Source organism: Sorex fumeus, unplaced genomic scaffold (assembly GCF_029834395.1).
Source record: "Sorex fumeus unplaced genomic scaffold, SorFum_2.1 ptg000052l, whole genome shotgun sequence".
In the NCBI taxonomy this organism is placed as follows: domain Eukaryota; kingdom Metazoa; phylum Chordata; class Mammalia; order Eulipotyphla; family Soricidae; genus Sorex; species Sorex fumeus.
In genome coordinates, this window is record NW_026606109.1 from 329,390 (window position 1) to 348,023 (window position 18,634).

An 18,634-nucleotide genomic window follows, 5' to 3' on the forward strand; every position below is an offset into this window, starting at 1 on the left:
AACTTAAAAACATTTCCAGGTAGAATAACTAATACTTTTTCATCTGTAACTCTTTTTTTTTCCTGCTTTTTGGGTCACACCGAGCGATGCTTCAGGGGTTACTCCTGGCTCATGCACTCAGGAATTACTGCTGGCAGTGCTCAGAGGACCATATGGGATGCTGGGAATTGAACCTGGGTTGGCCGCGTCCTGCTGTGCTATCGCTCCAGCCCCATTCATCTGTTACTCTTAAAGCACATACTGGGTTCTATTTTCCCACTGTAATTTTGTATCAACGTTAGTGGACTGGCTCCAATGTGACAGAGGAAGAGATTCATCTTTCCAAGCCTTTCTAAGACAGGAAAAGTCATGTAAGTGTGTGCGGGAACACACCACAGACACTGAAGATCTAAGATGGACCAGGGCACTAGCACAGCGAGGAGGACATTGGCCTTGCATGTGGCTGAGCAGGGTTTAATCCCTGGCATCCCACAGGGTCCCCTGAGTATCCCCAGGATTAATCCCTGAGGACAGAGTCAGGAATCAGCCCTGAGCATCACTGGGTGGCCCCCAAGCAAAACAAACCAAGGTCTAAGAGGGTCGGAGAAATAGTAATACTAGCTGATGAGGTACCGGGCAGTGCTTGGCCAACTCTAGCCTGGGCCTCGGCATTGCAAATCTATGGTATCAGGAGCAACCCCGAGCACCACTGTATATGACCCCAAAAACTAAAGAATAAAGATAGGGAACAGCCCACTAAATATTCAAGAAGCCAGCACAAAGGGTTTGTGGTGAGAAAGAGAAGCTTGTCCTGCCACCCAAAGGGCTCTGAGAGGAGGGCGAGGGGTGGGTCACAAAGTCACCGCCAGGGGCACCAGAGCAAGAATGTGTGAGCAAGGATGAGGAGAGCTGTCCAGGAAGCCACGCAGAGTGTGCCGCCGTCCTGCCATCCACACACAGAAGCCCAGACTCGGGACCAGGAAGCAGACGGGAACGAGACCTGAAGTGAGTGATGATGAGGAAGGGCAGAGAGCACCAGCACTGTGCTGGCTGCACGCTCAGTCGCCAATGTGGGACACCACAAGGGTTGTCTGAGGGACAGAAGTTTGGTTTCAAACCGATTTGTGAAGTCCCTGGACCATCTCATCCATAACACAAAAATGCTGCCTGTCTCAAGGGGCTGTTAGGAGGGTTAATGAGATAAAGAATTTACCTACAACAGAACCAAATACAATATGGACGATTGGCAGCCCTCCACTGGGGAAAAAAAAAAAGTGAAAGGTTCTATATGAATGTCAGAATTAAGTTCAAAACCCTTGTGTAACATTTAACAGTCTCCAAGCCTGACTACATTACCTTTTCCAAATCTTTCTCTTCATACCCCAAGCTCCAGCCAACTCCTCTACCACTCTGCCCCCCAGTGACCCACATTCAAAAGTGAACACCAGATTCCAGCCTCACCCCTGGGTTGGCCAATTCAAAGTGAATTTCAGACCTGGCTCTGATTCCACCTCTACTGAAAACTTCTCTTTAGACACCCCTGGCCCCACAACAATCTATCGCTTTTGATCTTCTAGAGCTCTTTCCTTTGGTTAGAAATTGCCTTCTTGATGTGTCACACATCCTCACCCAACTCCCAGGCTCCTCCCCACCACACACGGCCGCAGGCAGTGAGCGCTCGCTGACAAGTACAGCTACGAACACATTTCCAGTCATGGTAGATTTGAGTGGACCCATCAACATACCTTTAAGATTTCAGGGTCTGACACCATGGTGACTCGGGGCTGGCTCTCAAGCTCCATACTCACAAAGTCTTCATGTTTAGTTTCAGCTTCTAGCCCAAACTCAGGTTCTGCATCTAAAGGTGATTCTTGCTTGGATTCAGAGTACACAGGCAGAGAAACTTCTTGCTGAGGCTCAGAGACTGCTCCCAAGGAACCCTGACTGCATCCAGAACCCACACACATGGGCACTTCTTGCCGGTGGCACTCAGAGCTTTCCTGCTTGCTGGACTCTGGGTGTGCGTACAAGGGGACTACCTCTTTGCCCAAAGTTATCACATCTTCAGGTTTTTGGAAAAGCCATGGGGATTCCTGCCCCGGCAAAAGATAAGATGCCAGTCCCTTATAAAAAAGAGCTTTGTTCTGTCCCAGTGGAAGCATCTCTTCCAGCTTTTTCTCGCCCTGGTGCAGATGGAGAACTTGAGCGATGTGGTCTGCCACCGCCAAGATGACGCTGCCTCTGCGGTCGACGTCCTCACGGACCGCCGTGTAGGAAGACAGGCATCGGTAGCGGAAGCTCTCGAACACGCCTTCAGGGACGATGTCGTTGCCGAGCAGGCAGGCCAGCAGAGGAAGGTCGGTCCGGCGCAGGGCCAGGCTCTCGCAGAGCTTGTCTCTGCAGAGCATGACCGTCTCCAGAGTGTCCAGGGACAGCTCGCTGATGGAGAAGTAGGGGCAGGTGTCATAGATCAAGTAGTCGGTGTCCTCCCCGAGAATACCCAGGCAGTTATTCTGGAGGCCATAGGACGCCACCTCATAGTCAGCCTCCTGCAGCGAGCACAGCGTCTCCTGACCCAGAGACTTCAAAGCGAACCGTGTGAATATGGCCAGTCCTGAGGGTATGAAGAACATATTTCTGCCGGGCTGCTGCCTGTGAGACCTGATGTAATGGAAAATCCGAGCTATCTCCCTGTTATTCTTGAGTCTCCGCTTCACCCATTCCTCTCTCTTATCTTGCTCTACCATGCCGTCAAAGAAGAAAATCAGTTTGATGCCGACAGCAGTGAAAGTCCTCACAAACTCCCTCAGAGCAGAGTAGTATTCTCTCCACTGGCCACCACAGATCCAGGACTCAGGCGTGTACCAGTACCGGAGGCAGCACATGGCATCCACCACGATGGTCGGGGGGCAGCCAGGGTGCCTGCTACGGTGGTGCTCTGCCAGCTCTCTGAAGTTCACCACTGTGCATATATGTGGGCACGTGCTGCCCACGAATCCCTGCAGACCTCTCACGCCCATCACGGAGCACTAGCAGGGGCCTGCAAGAAAACAACCGACAGGAAATAATTTCAGAGACAGTCTCGTACCCACCATGATGCGTGTACTGATGAAGGTGTGACCATGTTCTGGGCCACCAGGTACCCAGAGGTCAGGCCATGCGCCACACTTGCGATCAAATGAAAAGGCACTTGTTTTCTTTATTTTCTGTCTAAAACTGCAAGTGACAACACCGTGTTTCTTGAAATACTCTCCTCACTTTACAAGAGCCAGGCTGGCCTCTGCTTTATTTTATTCAAATGTTTTCTTCCTTCCTCACCTGACAATGAGGACTCACTACCTTAACTAAACACGTGCTGCTTCCACTGTCTTTCATACTGCCAAGCTCTCACATTCCAAATCACAAATTACCTCAGGAGAGTTACTCTACAACATTTACAAAGGAAGGTTTGGGTGGTTTTGGCAAGATTCGGGAACTTGTGAGTGGTGGGGGAAGAGGTACCCTGCAGCATCTCAGCATTTTCAGAGCAGGGAGCAGCTCTGAAAGGGAATTGTTTGCTGTGACACAAAATGCTTAAATGAAAATGCACAGGGGATGGAGCAATAGTACAGTGGATAGGGCATTTTGCCTTGCACGCGGCCGACCCGGGTTTGATTCCCAGCATCCCATATGGTCCCCCAAGCACTGCCAGGAGTGATTCCTGAGTGCAAAGCCAGGAGTAACCCCTGAGCATCGCTGGGTGTGACCCAAAAAGCAAAAAAAAAAAAAAAAAAAAGAAAGAAAATGCACAGCATTCTTTGATTTTTTTTCTGTTTTTTTAAGCCTTTTACTACTCAGAGCAGTGCAGAGTTTATTGCACAGCCACAGGGCCCGGGGGCAGGTCAGAATGCCCATACCTTTTCACGCACTCTACCTGCGGCTTACCCTGAAGACCCTCACCACGTCTGTCTGATGAGGCAGGAGTCCTTCTGCCCAAATCCAGTCTGCCAGCAGCAATCACAAGCCACGAAGTCTAGCCTGGGAGGGCCAACAAGTATCTGTGAGTGAAAACAAACAGGAAAGCAAAGGGCTTTATAAGATTATAAGAGAAACTGGGAACCATTAAATTTATAGGTTCCAACTGGGGACAAAGGGACCAGGTTGAATCTCGGCCCCCTCAGGCAGCTGGCAGGGGGACTTAGGCCATCAGCCTCCATGCAGACAGACCCTCTCAGGAGCAGGGGTGGATCTCCCTCCCAGAAAGGCTGCCTTCTCCCCTATAGCCCAACAGCCACAGGAAGGCTCCAGAGGAAGTTGCTGGAATATCTACCTTCAGGATTCCCAACAGGCCTGAGACACTTGGAGTTCAGGAGGGGCGAGAACTCGCCAAACACACCTCCCCCAACAGACTGCCTCAGGGTCAGCTGCAGAGACACAGCCCCAGGAGGAGAGCACCAGCACGCAGGCCCTGGGGTGGCATCTTAAGCTTCCTTCCCACCCAAGCCCCCGCCTGCCTAAAAAAGCGAAACTTAAGAGGCCTCCTTCAACAGAGTGAAGGAAGGACACGGGCTAAAAGCTCCAAGTCATTAATATCTGCCCCACACTACTGCGAAAAATAAGCTCTTTTCCTGATTCAAAGAATAGTCATGTCCAGGCTGGAGCAGTAGCCGAGGGAAAGCGCTTGCGTTGCACATGGTCAACCCAGGCTCGACTTCCAGCTCTCCATGTGGCTCCCGGGCCCCGCCAAGAGCGATCCCTGAGCTCGGAGCCAAGAGTAAGCCATGAGCATTGCCAAATGTGGCTCCAAACCAAAAATAATTTAAAGAAAATAATAACAAAGTCATGCCCAAGAGGCCCGGGAGTGTTCAGGGGTTCGGGTGCAGACATGCACCAGCCCACTCAACCTCCAGTACACAACAGCCGTTACCCCACCCCCAAAGTCATGATATTCTTTGCAAAAAAAAATCTGAGAGCTCTTCGTCCCCAATGCTGTGCCGATCTTCTTCCCCTCCCAGGTCAGCTAATCCGCCAGTATTCAAACCCGGATTTGGCTTTCTCTGCACAAGCACCCCAGGCGTCCTCTAGGACCCTGGGATGACAGAATCCCTGAGCCTCTTCCTGTTCGTCCCCAATGCTCTGTCGGTCTTCTTCCCCTCCCAGGTCAGTTAATCTGCCAGTATTCGAACCTGGAACTTGGCTTTCTCCGCGCAAGCGCCCAGGCATCCTCTAAGACCCTGGGACGACAGCATTCCTGAGCTTCTTCCTCTTCATCCCCAATGCTGTGCCGGTCTTCTTCCCCTCCCAGCTATTACTCCCCCCCACACACCTGGTACCCGTGGGGGTGCGGCCTTTTCAAAGTGGGCATAGCTTCAGTAGAAATGGGCGTGGCTTAATTTCGGGCCTGTGGCTGTGGGAGACGCAGGTAGCTTAATCATACATACCAAGAAATCTAGTGTAACATCTCAGTCCCCATACCTCCACACCAACATGAAGAAACAACGCAAATCCCCACCACGTGGGGAGGATGATGAAAAGAGTCCAGAAGCCTCAGTAGGTGCTACTCACCTAAAGGACCTCTCTGAGAAAGAATTCAGATATGAAGTCATGAAGATGTTCAATAAACTCAATCAAACAGTCAGATAGATATCCAGTAACATGAGAGAAACAATCGAGAAATTACGGGAAGAAATGAGAGTAGAAATTGGAAAACTATGCACAGAAATGTCACGAATAAAAGATCCTGTAGATGAAATTAAAAAAAACTCAGACTGTGCCCTCAACAGTAGAATGACCACAGGTGAAGACAGAGTCAGTGAGCTGGAAGATCAGTTGCACCAAGCCAACAGGCAATAGCAAACAATGGCAAGAGACCTCAAAATAGCTCTAGAGTGAATCAAGAGTCCTAGGAGATGATTCCATGAGGAACAACATTAGAATCACTGGAGTACCAGAAGGTCAGGGAAATAATCCCAATGAAAAAGCCATGGTTAAACAAATCATTGCTGATAAATTACCAGAGCTGTACAATGCAGTCATTCAGATTCCCGAAGGGTGTCAGCTAAAAGAGACCCTAACAAAAACACTCCAAGACATATCAAAGTTAGAATGATGGATGCCACAGATAGAGACACAATACTGCAAGCAGCATGGTCAAAGAAGGAAATCACATACAAAGGAGCATCCCTTAGATTCACAGCAGACCTATCAGAGGAAACCCTCCAAGCCCGAAGGCAATGGTGGGATATAGTGAAAAAACTCACTGAAATGAACACTTCACTAAGAATACTCTATCCAGCTAAACTTTCACTCAAACTTGAAGGAACAGTACACTATTTTCTAGATAAACAGCAGCCCAGGAACGTCATAGACTCAAAACCAAACCTAAAAGTAGAGTTAAAAGGGCTACTATAAGACAAGACAAACCCTACAAGCACAACAGACCCTTACAGAAAGATGACACAAAACCCCATAATAATAATCCCTCTCAACGTCAATGGTCTAAATTCACCAATTAAGAGACACAGAGTGGCAAAATGGATTCAGAGACAGAACCCAACATTCTGCTGCCTGCAAGAAACTCATCTCAACAGTCAGAACAAACACAGACTCAAAGTTAAAGGATGGAAAACAATCCTGCAAGCAAACAGCTCCCTCAAAAAAAGCTGGGGTGGCCATACTAGTATCCGACAACATCAATTTCAGGTTGAAAAAGATTAGAAGGGACAGCAAAGGCTATTTTCTATTCATCAAGGGATATATACAACAGGAAGAAACCACACTCTTAAATGTATACATACCTAATGAGGGAACAGCTAAATATTTAAAACAGCTGCTAACAGATTTTAAGGAGGACATTGCTAGCAACACAATAGTAGCCGGAGATTTCAACATCACCTTATCACCTCTGGGTAGATCAACAAGAACAAAACTCAGCAAGGAAACACTGGCTCTGAAAGAAGAAATAGAAGAGAGAGAGCTTATAGACCTATACAGGGCTTTACACCCCAAAAAATAAAAAATACACATTCTTCTGCAGTGCACACGAACATTTTCCAAAATAGACCATATGCTAGGACACAAAACATACCTTAATAGAATCAGGAAGATAGAAATAGTATCAACAATCTTTTCAGACCACGATGCACTGAGAATAGAAGTTAATCACACACAGACACGGAGAACCAAATCAAACACCTGGAAATTAAACAACTCAATGTTGAACAACGAGTGGGTCAGGAAGTAAGTCTAGGACAAAATCAAAAGATACTTGGAAGCAAATGAGAATGAAGACACAAGCTTCCAGAACCTATGGGATGCAGCTAAAGCAGTGTTACGGGGAAAATCTATAGCTCTGCAAGCATTTCTCAGGAAGGGAGAAAGGGCCCACATAAGCAACTTGACTTCACAACTCAAGATCTTAGAAAAGGATCAACAAAAGGAGCCCAAATCAGGCAGAAGGAAAGAGATCATAAAACTTAGAGCAGAAATCAATGACATGGAAACCAAAAAAACAATCCGAAAGATCAATGAAAGCAAGAGAGCTGGTTCTTCGAAAAAATTAATAAGATAGATAAACCACTAGCAAGACGCACAAAGAGAGAGAGAGAGAGAGAGAGAGAGAGAGAGAGAGAGAGAGAGAGAGAGAGAGAAGCCTAATAAACCCAATCAGAAATGAGAAGGGGGATATCACAACAGAAACCAAAGAAATTCAAAAGATCATCAGAGACTACTTTGAAAGACTGCATGCCACGAAACAAGAGAATCTAGAAGAAATGGATGAATTCCTGGATTCCTATAATCTCCCAAGGCTGAATCAAGAAGATCTAGAGTACCTGAATAGACCTATTAACATCAAGAAAATTGAAACTGTAATCAAAAGTCTTTCCAAAAACAAAAGCCCAGGTCCAGATGGATTCACTAGCGAATTTTTCCAAACATTTAAAGAGGACCTATTGCCGGTTCTTCTCAAGCTTTTCCAGAAAATTGAAGAAACAGAAACTCTCCCAATGTTTTTATGAAGCCCATATCTCTCTAAGACCAAAAGGAAACAAAGACACCACAAGAAAAGGAAACTACAGGCCGATATTCCTGATGAACATGGATGCGAAGATTCTCAACATAATACTAGCAAATAGAATTCAACAACTCATCAAAAAGATCATATGCCATGACCAAGTGGGATTCATCCCGGGGATATAAGGATGGTTTAACATTCGGAAATCAATCAACATAATCCATCATATCAACAGATGCAGAGAAATGATTTGACAAGATCCAGCACCCGTTTACAATGAAAACCCTCGCCAAAATGGGGACAGAGGGGACTTTCCTCAATATAGTTAAAGCCATCTACCACAAGCCTACAGCAAGCATCATCCTCAATGGGGAAAAACTGAGAACCTTCCCTCAAAGATCAGGGATGAGACAAGGATGCCCACTCTCTCCACTGCCATTCAATATAGTACTGGAAGTACTCGCAATAGCAGTTAGGCAAGAAAAAGATATTAAGGGCATTCAGGTAGGAAAGGAAGAATCAAGCTCTCACTATTCACAGATGATATGATACTACACTTAGAGAACCCTAAAACCTGTACCAAGAAACTCCTAGAAACATTAGACTTGTATAATAAAGTTGCAGGCTATAAAATCAATACCCAAAAGTCCGTGGTTTTCCTATACGCAAATAGTGAGAGAGAAGAAAGTGACATGAAAAAAATCCCATTTACAATTGTGCTCCAGAAAATCAAGTACCTAGGAATCAGCTTAACTAAGGAAGTAAAGGACCTGTACAAAAAAAACTACAAAACGCTACTTCAGGAAATAAAAGAGGACATGAGAAAATGGAAAGATATCCCCTGCTCATGGATCAGGAGAATTAACATTGTCAAAATGGCAATACTTCCCAAATATTGTACAAATTCAATGTGATCCCTATAAGGATACCCATGACATTCTTCAAAGAAATGGAGCAAACACTCCTGAAATTCATATGGAACAATAAGCCCCCACGAATAGCTAAAGCAATTCTTGGGAAAAAGAAATGGGAGGAATCAACCTCCCTAACTTCAAACTCTACTACAAAGCAGTAATAATTAAAACAGCATGGTACTGGAACAAAGGCAGAGCTGCAGACCAATGGAACAGGGTTGAATATATTGACATCTCCCCCCAAACATACGATCATCTAATCTTTGATAAGGGAGCAAGAAATGTGAAGTGGAGCAAGGAAAGCCTCTTTAACAAATTGTGCTGGCGAACCTGGACAGCTCCAGGCCAAAAAAAAATGGGCTCAGATCTCTGCCTAACACCATGTACAAAAGTAAGATCAAAATGGATTAAAGACCTCAACATCAGACCGGAATCCATAAGGTATATTGAAGACAAAGTTGGCAAAACCCTACGTGACATTGAAGCTAATGTCACGCCAAAGAGTCATGCCACTGGTCAAGCAAGTGAAAACAGAGATAGACAAATGGGACTATCTTAAACTAAGAAGCTTCTGCACCTCCAAAGAAACAGTGACCAAAATACAAAGACAGTCTACAGAATGGGAAAGGATATTCACCGAATACACATCTGACAAGGGGTTGATATCCAGGATATACAAAATACTGGTTAAACTCCACAGAAGAAAACATCCAACTCCAAAAAATGGGGCAACAAAATGAACAGAAACTTTCTCAAAGAAGAAATCGGAATGGCTAAAAGGTACATGAGAAAATGCTTTACATCATTAATCATCAGGGAGATGCAGATCAAAACAACAATGAGATATGATCTCACACCACAGAGACTGGCCCACATTCAAAAGAAATAAAAGCAACCGCTGTTGGCGTGGATGTGGGGAGAAAGGGACCCTCCTTCACTACTGGTGGGAATGCCGACTGGTTCAGCCCTTTTGGAAAACAGTATGGACAATTCTCAAAATATTAGAAATTGAGCTCCCATTTGACCCAGCAATACCACTCCTGGGAATATATCCCAGAGAGGCAAAAAGTATAGTCTGCACTTGTTTGTTCATTGCAACACTGTTTACAATAGCTATAATCTGGAAAAAAAAAAAAACAGATGACTGGTTAAAGAAACTTTGGTACATCTACACAATGGAGTACTGTTGTAGCTGTTAGAAAAGATGAAGTCAGGAAATTTCCATACAAGTGGTACTACATGGAAAGTATCATGCTAAGCAAAATGAGTCAAAAAGAGAGGGACAAAGAAAGATTGCATTCATCTGGGGAACATAAAGTAACAAAATAAGAGACTAACACTCAAGAATAGCTAAGTACCAGGAGGTTTACTCCATGGCTTGGAGGCCAGCCGCACATGCTAAGAGAAATGGCAGCTCAGATAGAGAAGGGAGCACCAAGAAAAGGGTTCTGGGAGGATCCTCCCAGGATGGGAGATGCATGCTGAAAGTAGGCTATAGACCGAACATGATTGCTACTCAATGCCTCTTTTGCAAACCACAGCACCCAAAAGGAGAGAGAGAACAAAAGGAATGCCCTGCCACAGAGGCAGGGTGGGATGGGGAGGATGGGGGGTGGGAGGGATACTCGGATTGGTGGTGGTAGAGAATGGGCACTGGTGGGGGGATGGGTACTCGATCACTGTATAACTGAAACCCAAGCACAAAAATCTGTATGTCTACAACTGTACCTCATGGTGTTTCACTAATAAAAATTAAAATAAATAAAATATACTATGAAACACACACACACACACAAATCCAAGAAAAAAACACAAAAGGGGTAAGGGAAGCCCATTCACAATCTCACTTTCCAAAGATGATGATACATTTAACATTTCAAGAGTATTTTTTTTCCTTTTGTTTTAGGGGCCACACACTGCAGTGCTCAAGGGTTACTCCTGGCTCCGTGCTCAGGGATTACTTCATGTGGGACTCAGGGCCATATGGGATGCCAGGGATTGAACCCTGGAGAGTCACATGCAAGGCAAGCACCCTGCCTGCTTTATAATTGCTCCAGGCCCAAGAGAACATATTTCTGACTGTGTTAATTTCATTTGTTTATGAAGACTTTTCTATAAAGCACTGCAGTATTAATGATGAATACATCCCAATTCATCATCACCTTCTCTGACAACACCTTTTTTTGTCTTGTTTTTTGGGCCACAACTGTTGGTGCTGGGGATCAAACCCAGGTCTCCCGCTTACAATGCATGTGTTCAGCCTGTTGAGCTGTTGCTGGCCTGGGAGCCTGGTATCATTCTAAGGGGCACACAATGCAGACAAGTTCCTTAGGCCCACACAGAGCAGCTATTTCCAAGCTGCTGTCACAGAGTAACCCCATCCAGCACTGCCACTGAGGACCCCTGCCCCGGGGCAACTCTTGGACCCCAAGGTGCAAGTCAAACAAAATGCACGTTCTGGTAACCTTTGTAATTCTTTTACTGTTGGTTTTCTCAGGGCATGCCCAGTGGTGCTTGGCAGGGACGGAACCTAGAGCTTCCTAAAGCAAAGCTGGCACTCCTGCCAGTGAGCCCATTCCAGGCCCCAGACAGGTGAAGTTTTTGCCAACAGGGCTGTCCATATGCAGCAGCAGCCCACTGACACTGTTTTCTTCAACAATACCAAGTAATCTGTTCCCTTTTTGAACCACACCCAGCTGTGCTCAAGGTTTACTCCTGGCTCTGTGCTGGGGGTTCACTCCTGGTTCTGGTTGTGTCCCGGCTCTATGCTTGGGGCTCACTCCTGGCTCTATGCTCGGGGATCACTCCTGGTTCTGTGCTCGGGGCTTACTCCCTCCTGGCTTTATGCTTGGGATCACTCCTCGCAGGGCTTGGGGAACCACATGTGCTAAGGAGACCATGTCTGACCCAGGATCAAGACCAGGTCGGCCATGTGCAAGGCAAGTGTCTTAACCATCGTACTATCTCTACAATCCCAAGGAATTCTATTTGAAATAGTTTACCTACTCAGCAAGGAACTTCTATGTCATTCTCCACAGAAGACATGGAGCTACAATCAGGACAGAGGCCCTGACCCTCTACAGCAGCACAAAAATACGAGTCATTCGATGACCAACAGTCACGTGGGCACAGCTGTAGAACAGAGAGGGGTGCAAGAGTGCAGGGCACATCCAACAGAAACATCAGCCCGAAGCAGAGGTCCCAGCAGTCAAGAGCTTGTCTGAGTGGAGGAGGAGGTCTGAGGAAGAGCAGGAAGCGGTAGCTTTTTAAAACCCCAAGGGCATGTTTCTTAGAATTAGTAAGGTATATAGGATCTGTTCCATTTAGCAGTTTAAGCTACAACCTAATTATTATACATTCTTTGAACATGAAAAACGGGGGTTGGGGGAGCCACCGCTCAGAGAGATGAAGGCCACAGTCCTTCCCGAGACATGCGGGCACTCAGGCCCCAAGTCCTTCTGAAGCCATGACATCCGAGTGCACAGGAAGGGGACAGAGCCAAGAGCCAGCGGGGAGAAATGCACGCGCCATCATGCAGAGGGTCCCATGCCTTCTCAGGGATGCTGATACTCCCCTCCACAAGAGACAAAGTCGTACAGGCTTCAGATCTAAATCTCTGTATTTGCTCAGAAACACCCAACTAGTATTTGCTGTGCTCCAATCAGGCTGGGAGATGTGGACACAGCAATGATCTGGACAAAGTCCCTGACCAAGACAAGCATCCAGGAGGAGGGAGGCAAAGCCTCAGGCTGGGGTGTCACACAGGTCAAAGTGCCTCAAGCACCGTGGATGTGCAGCTGACCCAGAAGTCTAGAAGCCGAGAGCAGACGCTGCTCCAGACCCTGGCTCAGGCCCAGTTTTGTCCAGCTCCGCAGCTCTGCCAGCCGAGGGGGCAGGGTGAGAGGGCGGCTGGGCGGCAGCCGGCAGTGCAAGCCATTAAAACACCTGCCTGAGTCCCACTGAAGCTGGGATTTGCCCCCATCTGCCTCCAAATCCCTGTTCCTTTCGCTGAGCCACACCCCACTGGGACCTGCTGCATTTCAATTGCTCTGCAGCTCCTGGCAGAGCTGGGACCCAGGGTCTGCAGAACCCAGCCAAGCTTTCATCTGCTGAGGGTGCACCTGGCCTGGGGTCCCCACTGAAGCACAGGGAATGCCACTGAGCTCTTTAAGGCCCCTCACAATGGGAGAACTGCTGCCACTCAACACCTGCAGAAAGACGTGCTTCATTCCTCCTGTCGCCAGCAGCAGGAGGAAGAGACAGAAACAGATGTGACAGTGGCTGAGGCTGGCTCACAGGTCGTCCCTAAGGCCCGTGGAGAAAAGTTGCCTGGAAGCAGAGTGACAGAGTCCAGACCTGCTGGCACTTGGCACGGGGAAAACACAACCCCCCAAGTCAGGAAAACAGCCATTTGTGCCAGGTAAAGTCAACATTAATTACATTACAAACTACAGCCACTGTCCAAACGTTGACTCCATGCCATGGGGGAGGTTGACTTCACATCCAGCAGTTGTTGAGAAATGGGAGAAGGGCTGGGAAGACAGGTGGGCAAAGCCTCAGCCCTGCCAAGTGGGTCCGAGTTCAGCCCCTAGCACAGCTTCGCAGGCACCACAATGCAGACCGGGTACCCTGCAATGACAAGCTGTAGGGGTAGTTCCCCACCCCGCCCCCAAATAAAAGAAGGAAAGGAGATGTTTCAGAAAGATTTCTTTCCTAATTGTGGTATTCTGGTGCTCAGTGGACAAACTCAAACTTTGGAGAAAACTCATTCCTTTCCTCTTGTCCTGGTTCACAAAGGCTTTGCAGTGCAAATGACTTTATGAGGCGGCAGCTGGCGAGGCTCCAGCCAAAGGCAGGAGCACTGCTGCTGGGCACGTGCACAGGACGGGCACAGGACATGCACACATCCTCTGGCCACATCACAGCAGACATTCCACGGCAGGAGCTGAGCTGGAGCCTCCGTTTTCACGGAGGGTTTTTTGTATAAAGGAAAAGGGTGCTCAGGGGACGGCGGTTCTGTCTAGCAACAGTCCCAAGTGACTGAAGGTGAATGACACATCTTTGTACACTACTGATTTACTTGTAAAAATAATGTGTTACTTCTTATGACGACGGAGTCAGAAATGCATTCACACACTGTCCTAAATCTTTGAAACATTTTTTTTTCCCAGTAGCATACCTCCCAGAAAAAGCAAACGAAAGTCAGGGCACAGGAAGAATTTCATCGGTTCCACCATTTACATCTTCTCTCCAAGTCTCAAGAAGAGCACACACAGGTGAAGGGGAAGGGGTCAGGGAGAGCCGACAAGCCTGGAGGACCACGAGTGCCCAGACAGAAGTCGATGCCAGCAGCTTTGCAGTGAAGGGCTGCTCTCTCTAAAAAGCCATCACTGGGCATGACCCTGGGCCTGACCCCTGGCACCACAGGGTCCCCAAGTCCTGGGCCGGGAGTGGGGCTCTCAGACTGCTGGTTATGGCCCCCAAACCAAAGACAGGCTCTGCCCTGGGGTCCTCTGCTGTCCCCCGGCTGTGAGACAGGTTAAGGCCTGACTCCAGGGACAGCAGCAGGGTGTTGCCCAGCACACGCTTGACCTGGGTTTGATACCTGCACCAGGCATGGCCCCTGCCGCAGCCCGGCAAGATCTCCGAGCAGAGCCAGGAGAACGCCCTGAGCACCACCGGGTGCGGCCCCAAACTAGAACATAACTAAACCACAAACCCTGACATTTCCACACACAAGGGGGTTTTCCTGGCTGAAGTCCCCCCAGAAGCAGCGGGGGGCACGGGCAGAGGGCCGCGAAGGGGTGCAGGACGCAGAAAGAGGATGGCAGAACGGACAAGGGAGCGCAGAGAAAGGGGCGTGGGGGGCGCGGGGAAGGGGGCGCAAGGGTGGGGGTGTGGCGAGGGGCGCAGGGGCGCGGGGAGGGCCGCAGGGGCGCAGGGAGGGTGGGGAGGGGCGCAGGGGCTCGGGGGAGGGCGGGGAGGGGCGCAGGGGCTCGGGGGAGGGCGGGGAGGGGCGCAGGGGCTGGGGGAGGGCGGGGAGGGGCGCAGGGGCTCGGGGGAGGGCGGGGAGGGGCGCAGGGGCTCGGGGGAGGGCGGGGAGGGGCGCAGGGGCTCGGGGGAGGGCGGGGAGGGGCGCAGGGGCTCGGGGGAGGGCGGGGAGGGGCGCAGGGGCTGGGGGAGGGCGGGGAGGGGCGCAGGGGCTGGGGGAGGGCGGGGAGGGGCGCAGGGGCTGGGGGAGGGCGGGGAGGGGCGCAGGGGCTCGGGGGAGGGCGGGGAGGCGGGGAGGGGCGCAGGGGCTCGGGGGAGGGCGGGGAGGGGCGCAGGGGCTCCGGGGAGGGGCGCAGGGGCTCGGGGGAGGGCGGGGAGGGGCGCAGGGGCTCGGGGGAGGGCGGGGAGGGGCGCAGGGGCTCGGGGGAGGGCGGGGAGGGGCGCAGGGGCTCGGGGGAGGGCGGGGAGGGGCGCAGGGGCTCGGGGGAGGGCGGGGAGGCGTGTGGCCGAGCGCGCGGGGGCTGGGGAGGGCGCGGAGGGGCGCAGGAATTGGGGCCCGCGGAGCGTGGCCGGGACCGCGACGCGGGCCGGTCGGGGTGGACGGCGGAGGCGCGGGGGCGGAGGCGGCCGCCCCACCACACGGCAGCCCCGCCGGGCGCGGGTCCGAGCGCAGGAGCCGAGCGCGTCCTACCTGGAGCCGCGCCCGCCCGCCCGGCCGCGCCGGCGTCACCGCCGCCCCCGCCCCGCTTCCGCTTCCGCCCCGCTTCCGCTTCCGCCCGCAGGCCCGCGCACGCGCAGAGGAGCCCGCCCCGGGGCCGCGCGTTGGCGCACTGCGCAGGCGCGGGCTGCCGCCCCGCCCCCGTTGCCTGGGAAACCGCGGGGCGTCCGCCGTCGGCGGCCGCGGGGCGGCTGGCCAGGCTCCGCGCGCGGACCCTGCCGCTTTGCCGAGGGGCTTGCGGTCCCGGCGGGCTGGGCGGGGGGACCAGCTCGTCCCCAGACCCGGCTAGCCCAGAGGCGCGGGTCCCTGCTGCGGGTCCCCAGCGGCGACGCAGCGGCTCTCGGGCGCGTGTCCTCCGGCGCGGGGAGGTGGGAACGGGTGGGGGGGCGTGGAAAGGCCACGCGCACTGGCCCCGCCGGCGAGCGCCTCTGCCCCGGCACTGGTTCTTAGGCCCGCACACTTGCCGATGGCCGAGGGCCGGTCGGGACACTGGGGCTACCAGTGCGTGGTGACACCGATCACCCAGCTTGTGATCGAACACCTTGTGTTTGGCCTCAGTTACATCACCTTACCACTTTTTTGGGTCACACCCGGCAATGCACAGGGGTTAGTCCTGGCTCATGCACTCAGGAATCACCCCTGGCGGTGCTCAGGGGACCTTATGCGATGCTGGGAATCGAGCCCGGGTCGGCCGCGTGCAAGGCAAACGCCCTACCCACTGTGCCATCGCTCCAGCCCCACCTTATTACTTTTTAATTCCCCAAAGACTCAACATCTGGGGGCTGGAGCGATAGCACAGCGGGTTCGGCGTTTACCTTGCACGGGGCCGACCCGTGCTCGATTCCCAGCATCCCATATGGTCCCCCAAGCACCGCCAGGAGTAACCGCTGAGCATCGGTTGTGACCCAAAAAGCAAAAAAAAAAAAAAAAAGATCCGTAAGGGCTGTGTTGAGGATTTCAGGTCTCAGCATCGGCACAAACATTTTTTTAACTGCAATGCACCCTTTTTCTATGGCCAAGAGAGCACAAAAGAATAACCCAGAAACCAACCTAGATTTTAAAAAAGCAAATTACTAATAAATTTCAGAGATGAACGATGCTGAATTAGTTACAGTGCATCTGAAAACCTCTTTTCCCACACTTCGCATCTCAGAGGTGCCGTGAGCCCCCAGGAAGTAGGGGCTTCGTGGAAAGTCAGGTGACTGAACACTTCTAAGGAAACAGTCCCTCAGTTTCCTTCAGATGCTCACAAGAAAGCACCTGACAGATAAAGCACCGAGGTGAAATGACACCACCTCTCTGCTCCAGCTTGGGAAGGCTCTCTCCGTTGGCATCAGGACATGTTCCCCTACATAGATGCACACACAGCCCTCATGCCTGGCACGGAGCCTGGGGCTGCATGGAGAAGGGTGAGGCACAATCTTGACCTTGAGGAGATCCTGCTGCAGCAGAGGAAACACAGAACTGGGTGGTGGGGTAGGACATGGAGGCAGCGCTGGGACGCCTAGAAGCAGCTGCATCTGGATGGGGGAGAGAAGAGGTGGCGCTCCGACAGACTGAAGGAGCAAACTCGGGAAGCAAAGTGGAAACTCAGGTGGCAGCAGGGAGAAGCAAGGGGTGCCAAGGGGACAAGGGAAGAGGGTAGACTGAGCCCTGGGATGGTTCTGCAACCCTGGTCCACCCCACGGAGCTTCCAAGGAGCAGCAACCACACACACGCAAGGGCTCAGGTGACCTCTGTGGGGGAAGAAACAGAAAAACAGAAGCCAGAATGACGAAAATGTTATTAAACACTTGGTGACAGGGGCTGGGGAGATAGTACATGAGGCAAGGCACTGCCTTATACGTGGCTGACCTGGACTCAGTTCCCGTTACCCCATGTGGTCTCCAGAACCCCACTAGCAGTGATTCCTGAGTACAGAGCCAAGAGTAAGCCGTGAGCAGCACTGAGTGTGACTGCAAAACAAAACAAAACAAAACTTGGTTACCAATGACAAACCCTTGGCCTGGGTTAGACCATAAGGAGGTTGAGTGAGGTGAAAAGAGGCAGCGATGGCAGTCCGTGGGCAGCACACTGCCTATAACTTTCTCTATCGACACTGGGCTGGAGCGAAAGCACAGTGTTAGGGCGTTTGCCTTGCACGCGGCCGGCCCAGCCAAGCCAGATTCGATTCTTCCGCCCCTCTCGGAGAGCCCGGCAAGTTACTGAGAGTATCTCGCCCGCACGGCAAAGCCTGGCAAGCTACCTGTGACATATTGGATTTGCCAAACACAGTAACAACAAGTCTCACAATGGAGACGTTACTGGGCCCGCTCGAGCAAATCGGTGAACAACGGGAGGACAGTGCACATTGACACTGCATCTGTGAACACTGCTGTAACCATGTTACCTACCTGAACTATCAAACCTTGGTTTTTATTATAAAACCTTGGTTAGTCTGCAGATAACATGGCATCCATGCATGAAGGAAAAAAGGTCTACAAAAGCTAAGAAATAAGAAATGAGTTCCTGAAAAACAACAAAACAAAACAAAGAAAACTGTACCTTAAATATTGCTGCGACCAGGAGGATTACTCCATAGCTTAGAGGCCAGCTGGGCATTCTAGGGGAAAGGGCAGCTCAGATAGAGAAGGGAGCACCAAATAAAGGGTGTTTGGAGGATCCTCCCAGGAGGGGAGATGCATGTCAAAAGTAGACTATGGACTGAATATGTTTGCCACTCAATGCCTCTTTTGCAGACCACAACACCCAAAAGGAGAGAGAGAACAAAAGGGAATGCCCTGCCACAGAGGCAGGGTGGGAGGGGGGGATATTATCCATGGTGGTGGAAAATGGGCACTGGTGGAGGGATGGGTATTTGATCATTGTATAATCGAAACCCAAGCACAAAAAATTGTAAATCTACAACTGTACCTCATGGTGTTTCACTAATAAAAAAAATAACATCAGGTAACCTCAAACTATATGAAAAAATAGAGATATTTGGAAAAACAATATTGCTGCGAAAGATAGAAAATAGAATTTCTCTGATAACAAAAG

General features: G+C 50.6%; 1 protein-coding gene across 5 annotated transcripts in view; it reads right to left on the reverse strand.

Annotated features, from left to right (window-relative positions):
• FAM120B (family with sequence similarity 120 member B) overlaps nucleotides 1-15,591 on the reverse strand; it is a 53,439-nt gene extending 37,848 nt beyond the window's left edge. For 3 of the 5 annotated variants that reach the window (XM_056124911.1, XM_056124908.1, XM_056124912.1), the window contains exons 1-2: nucleotides 3,919-4,016; nucleotides 1,725-3,019 (exon numbers count right to left, since the gene is read on the reverse strand). In XM_056124911.1, coding sequence (XP_055980886.1) covers nucleotides 1,725-2,999 — 1,275 coding nt within the window. In that variant the 5' untranslated portion in view covers nucleotides 3,000-3,019; nucleotides 3,919-4,016. Of the gene's footprint in view, nucleotides 1-1,724; nucleotides 3,020-3,892; nucleotides 4,017-15,568 lie in introns of those variants that run through there. The other 2 variants (XM_056124910.1, XM_056124909.1) reach the window with 2 other exon arrangements.
• Nucleotides 15,592-18,634: the final 3,043 nt, after the last annotated feature.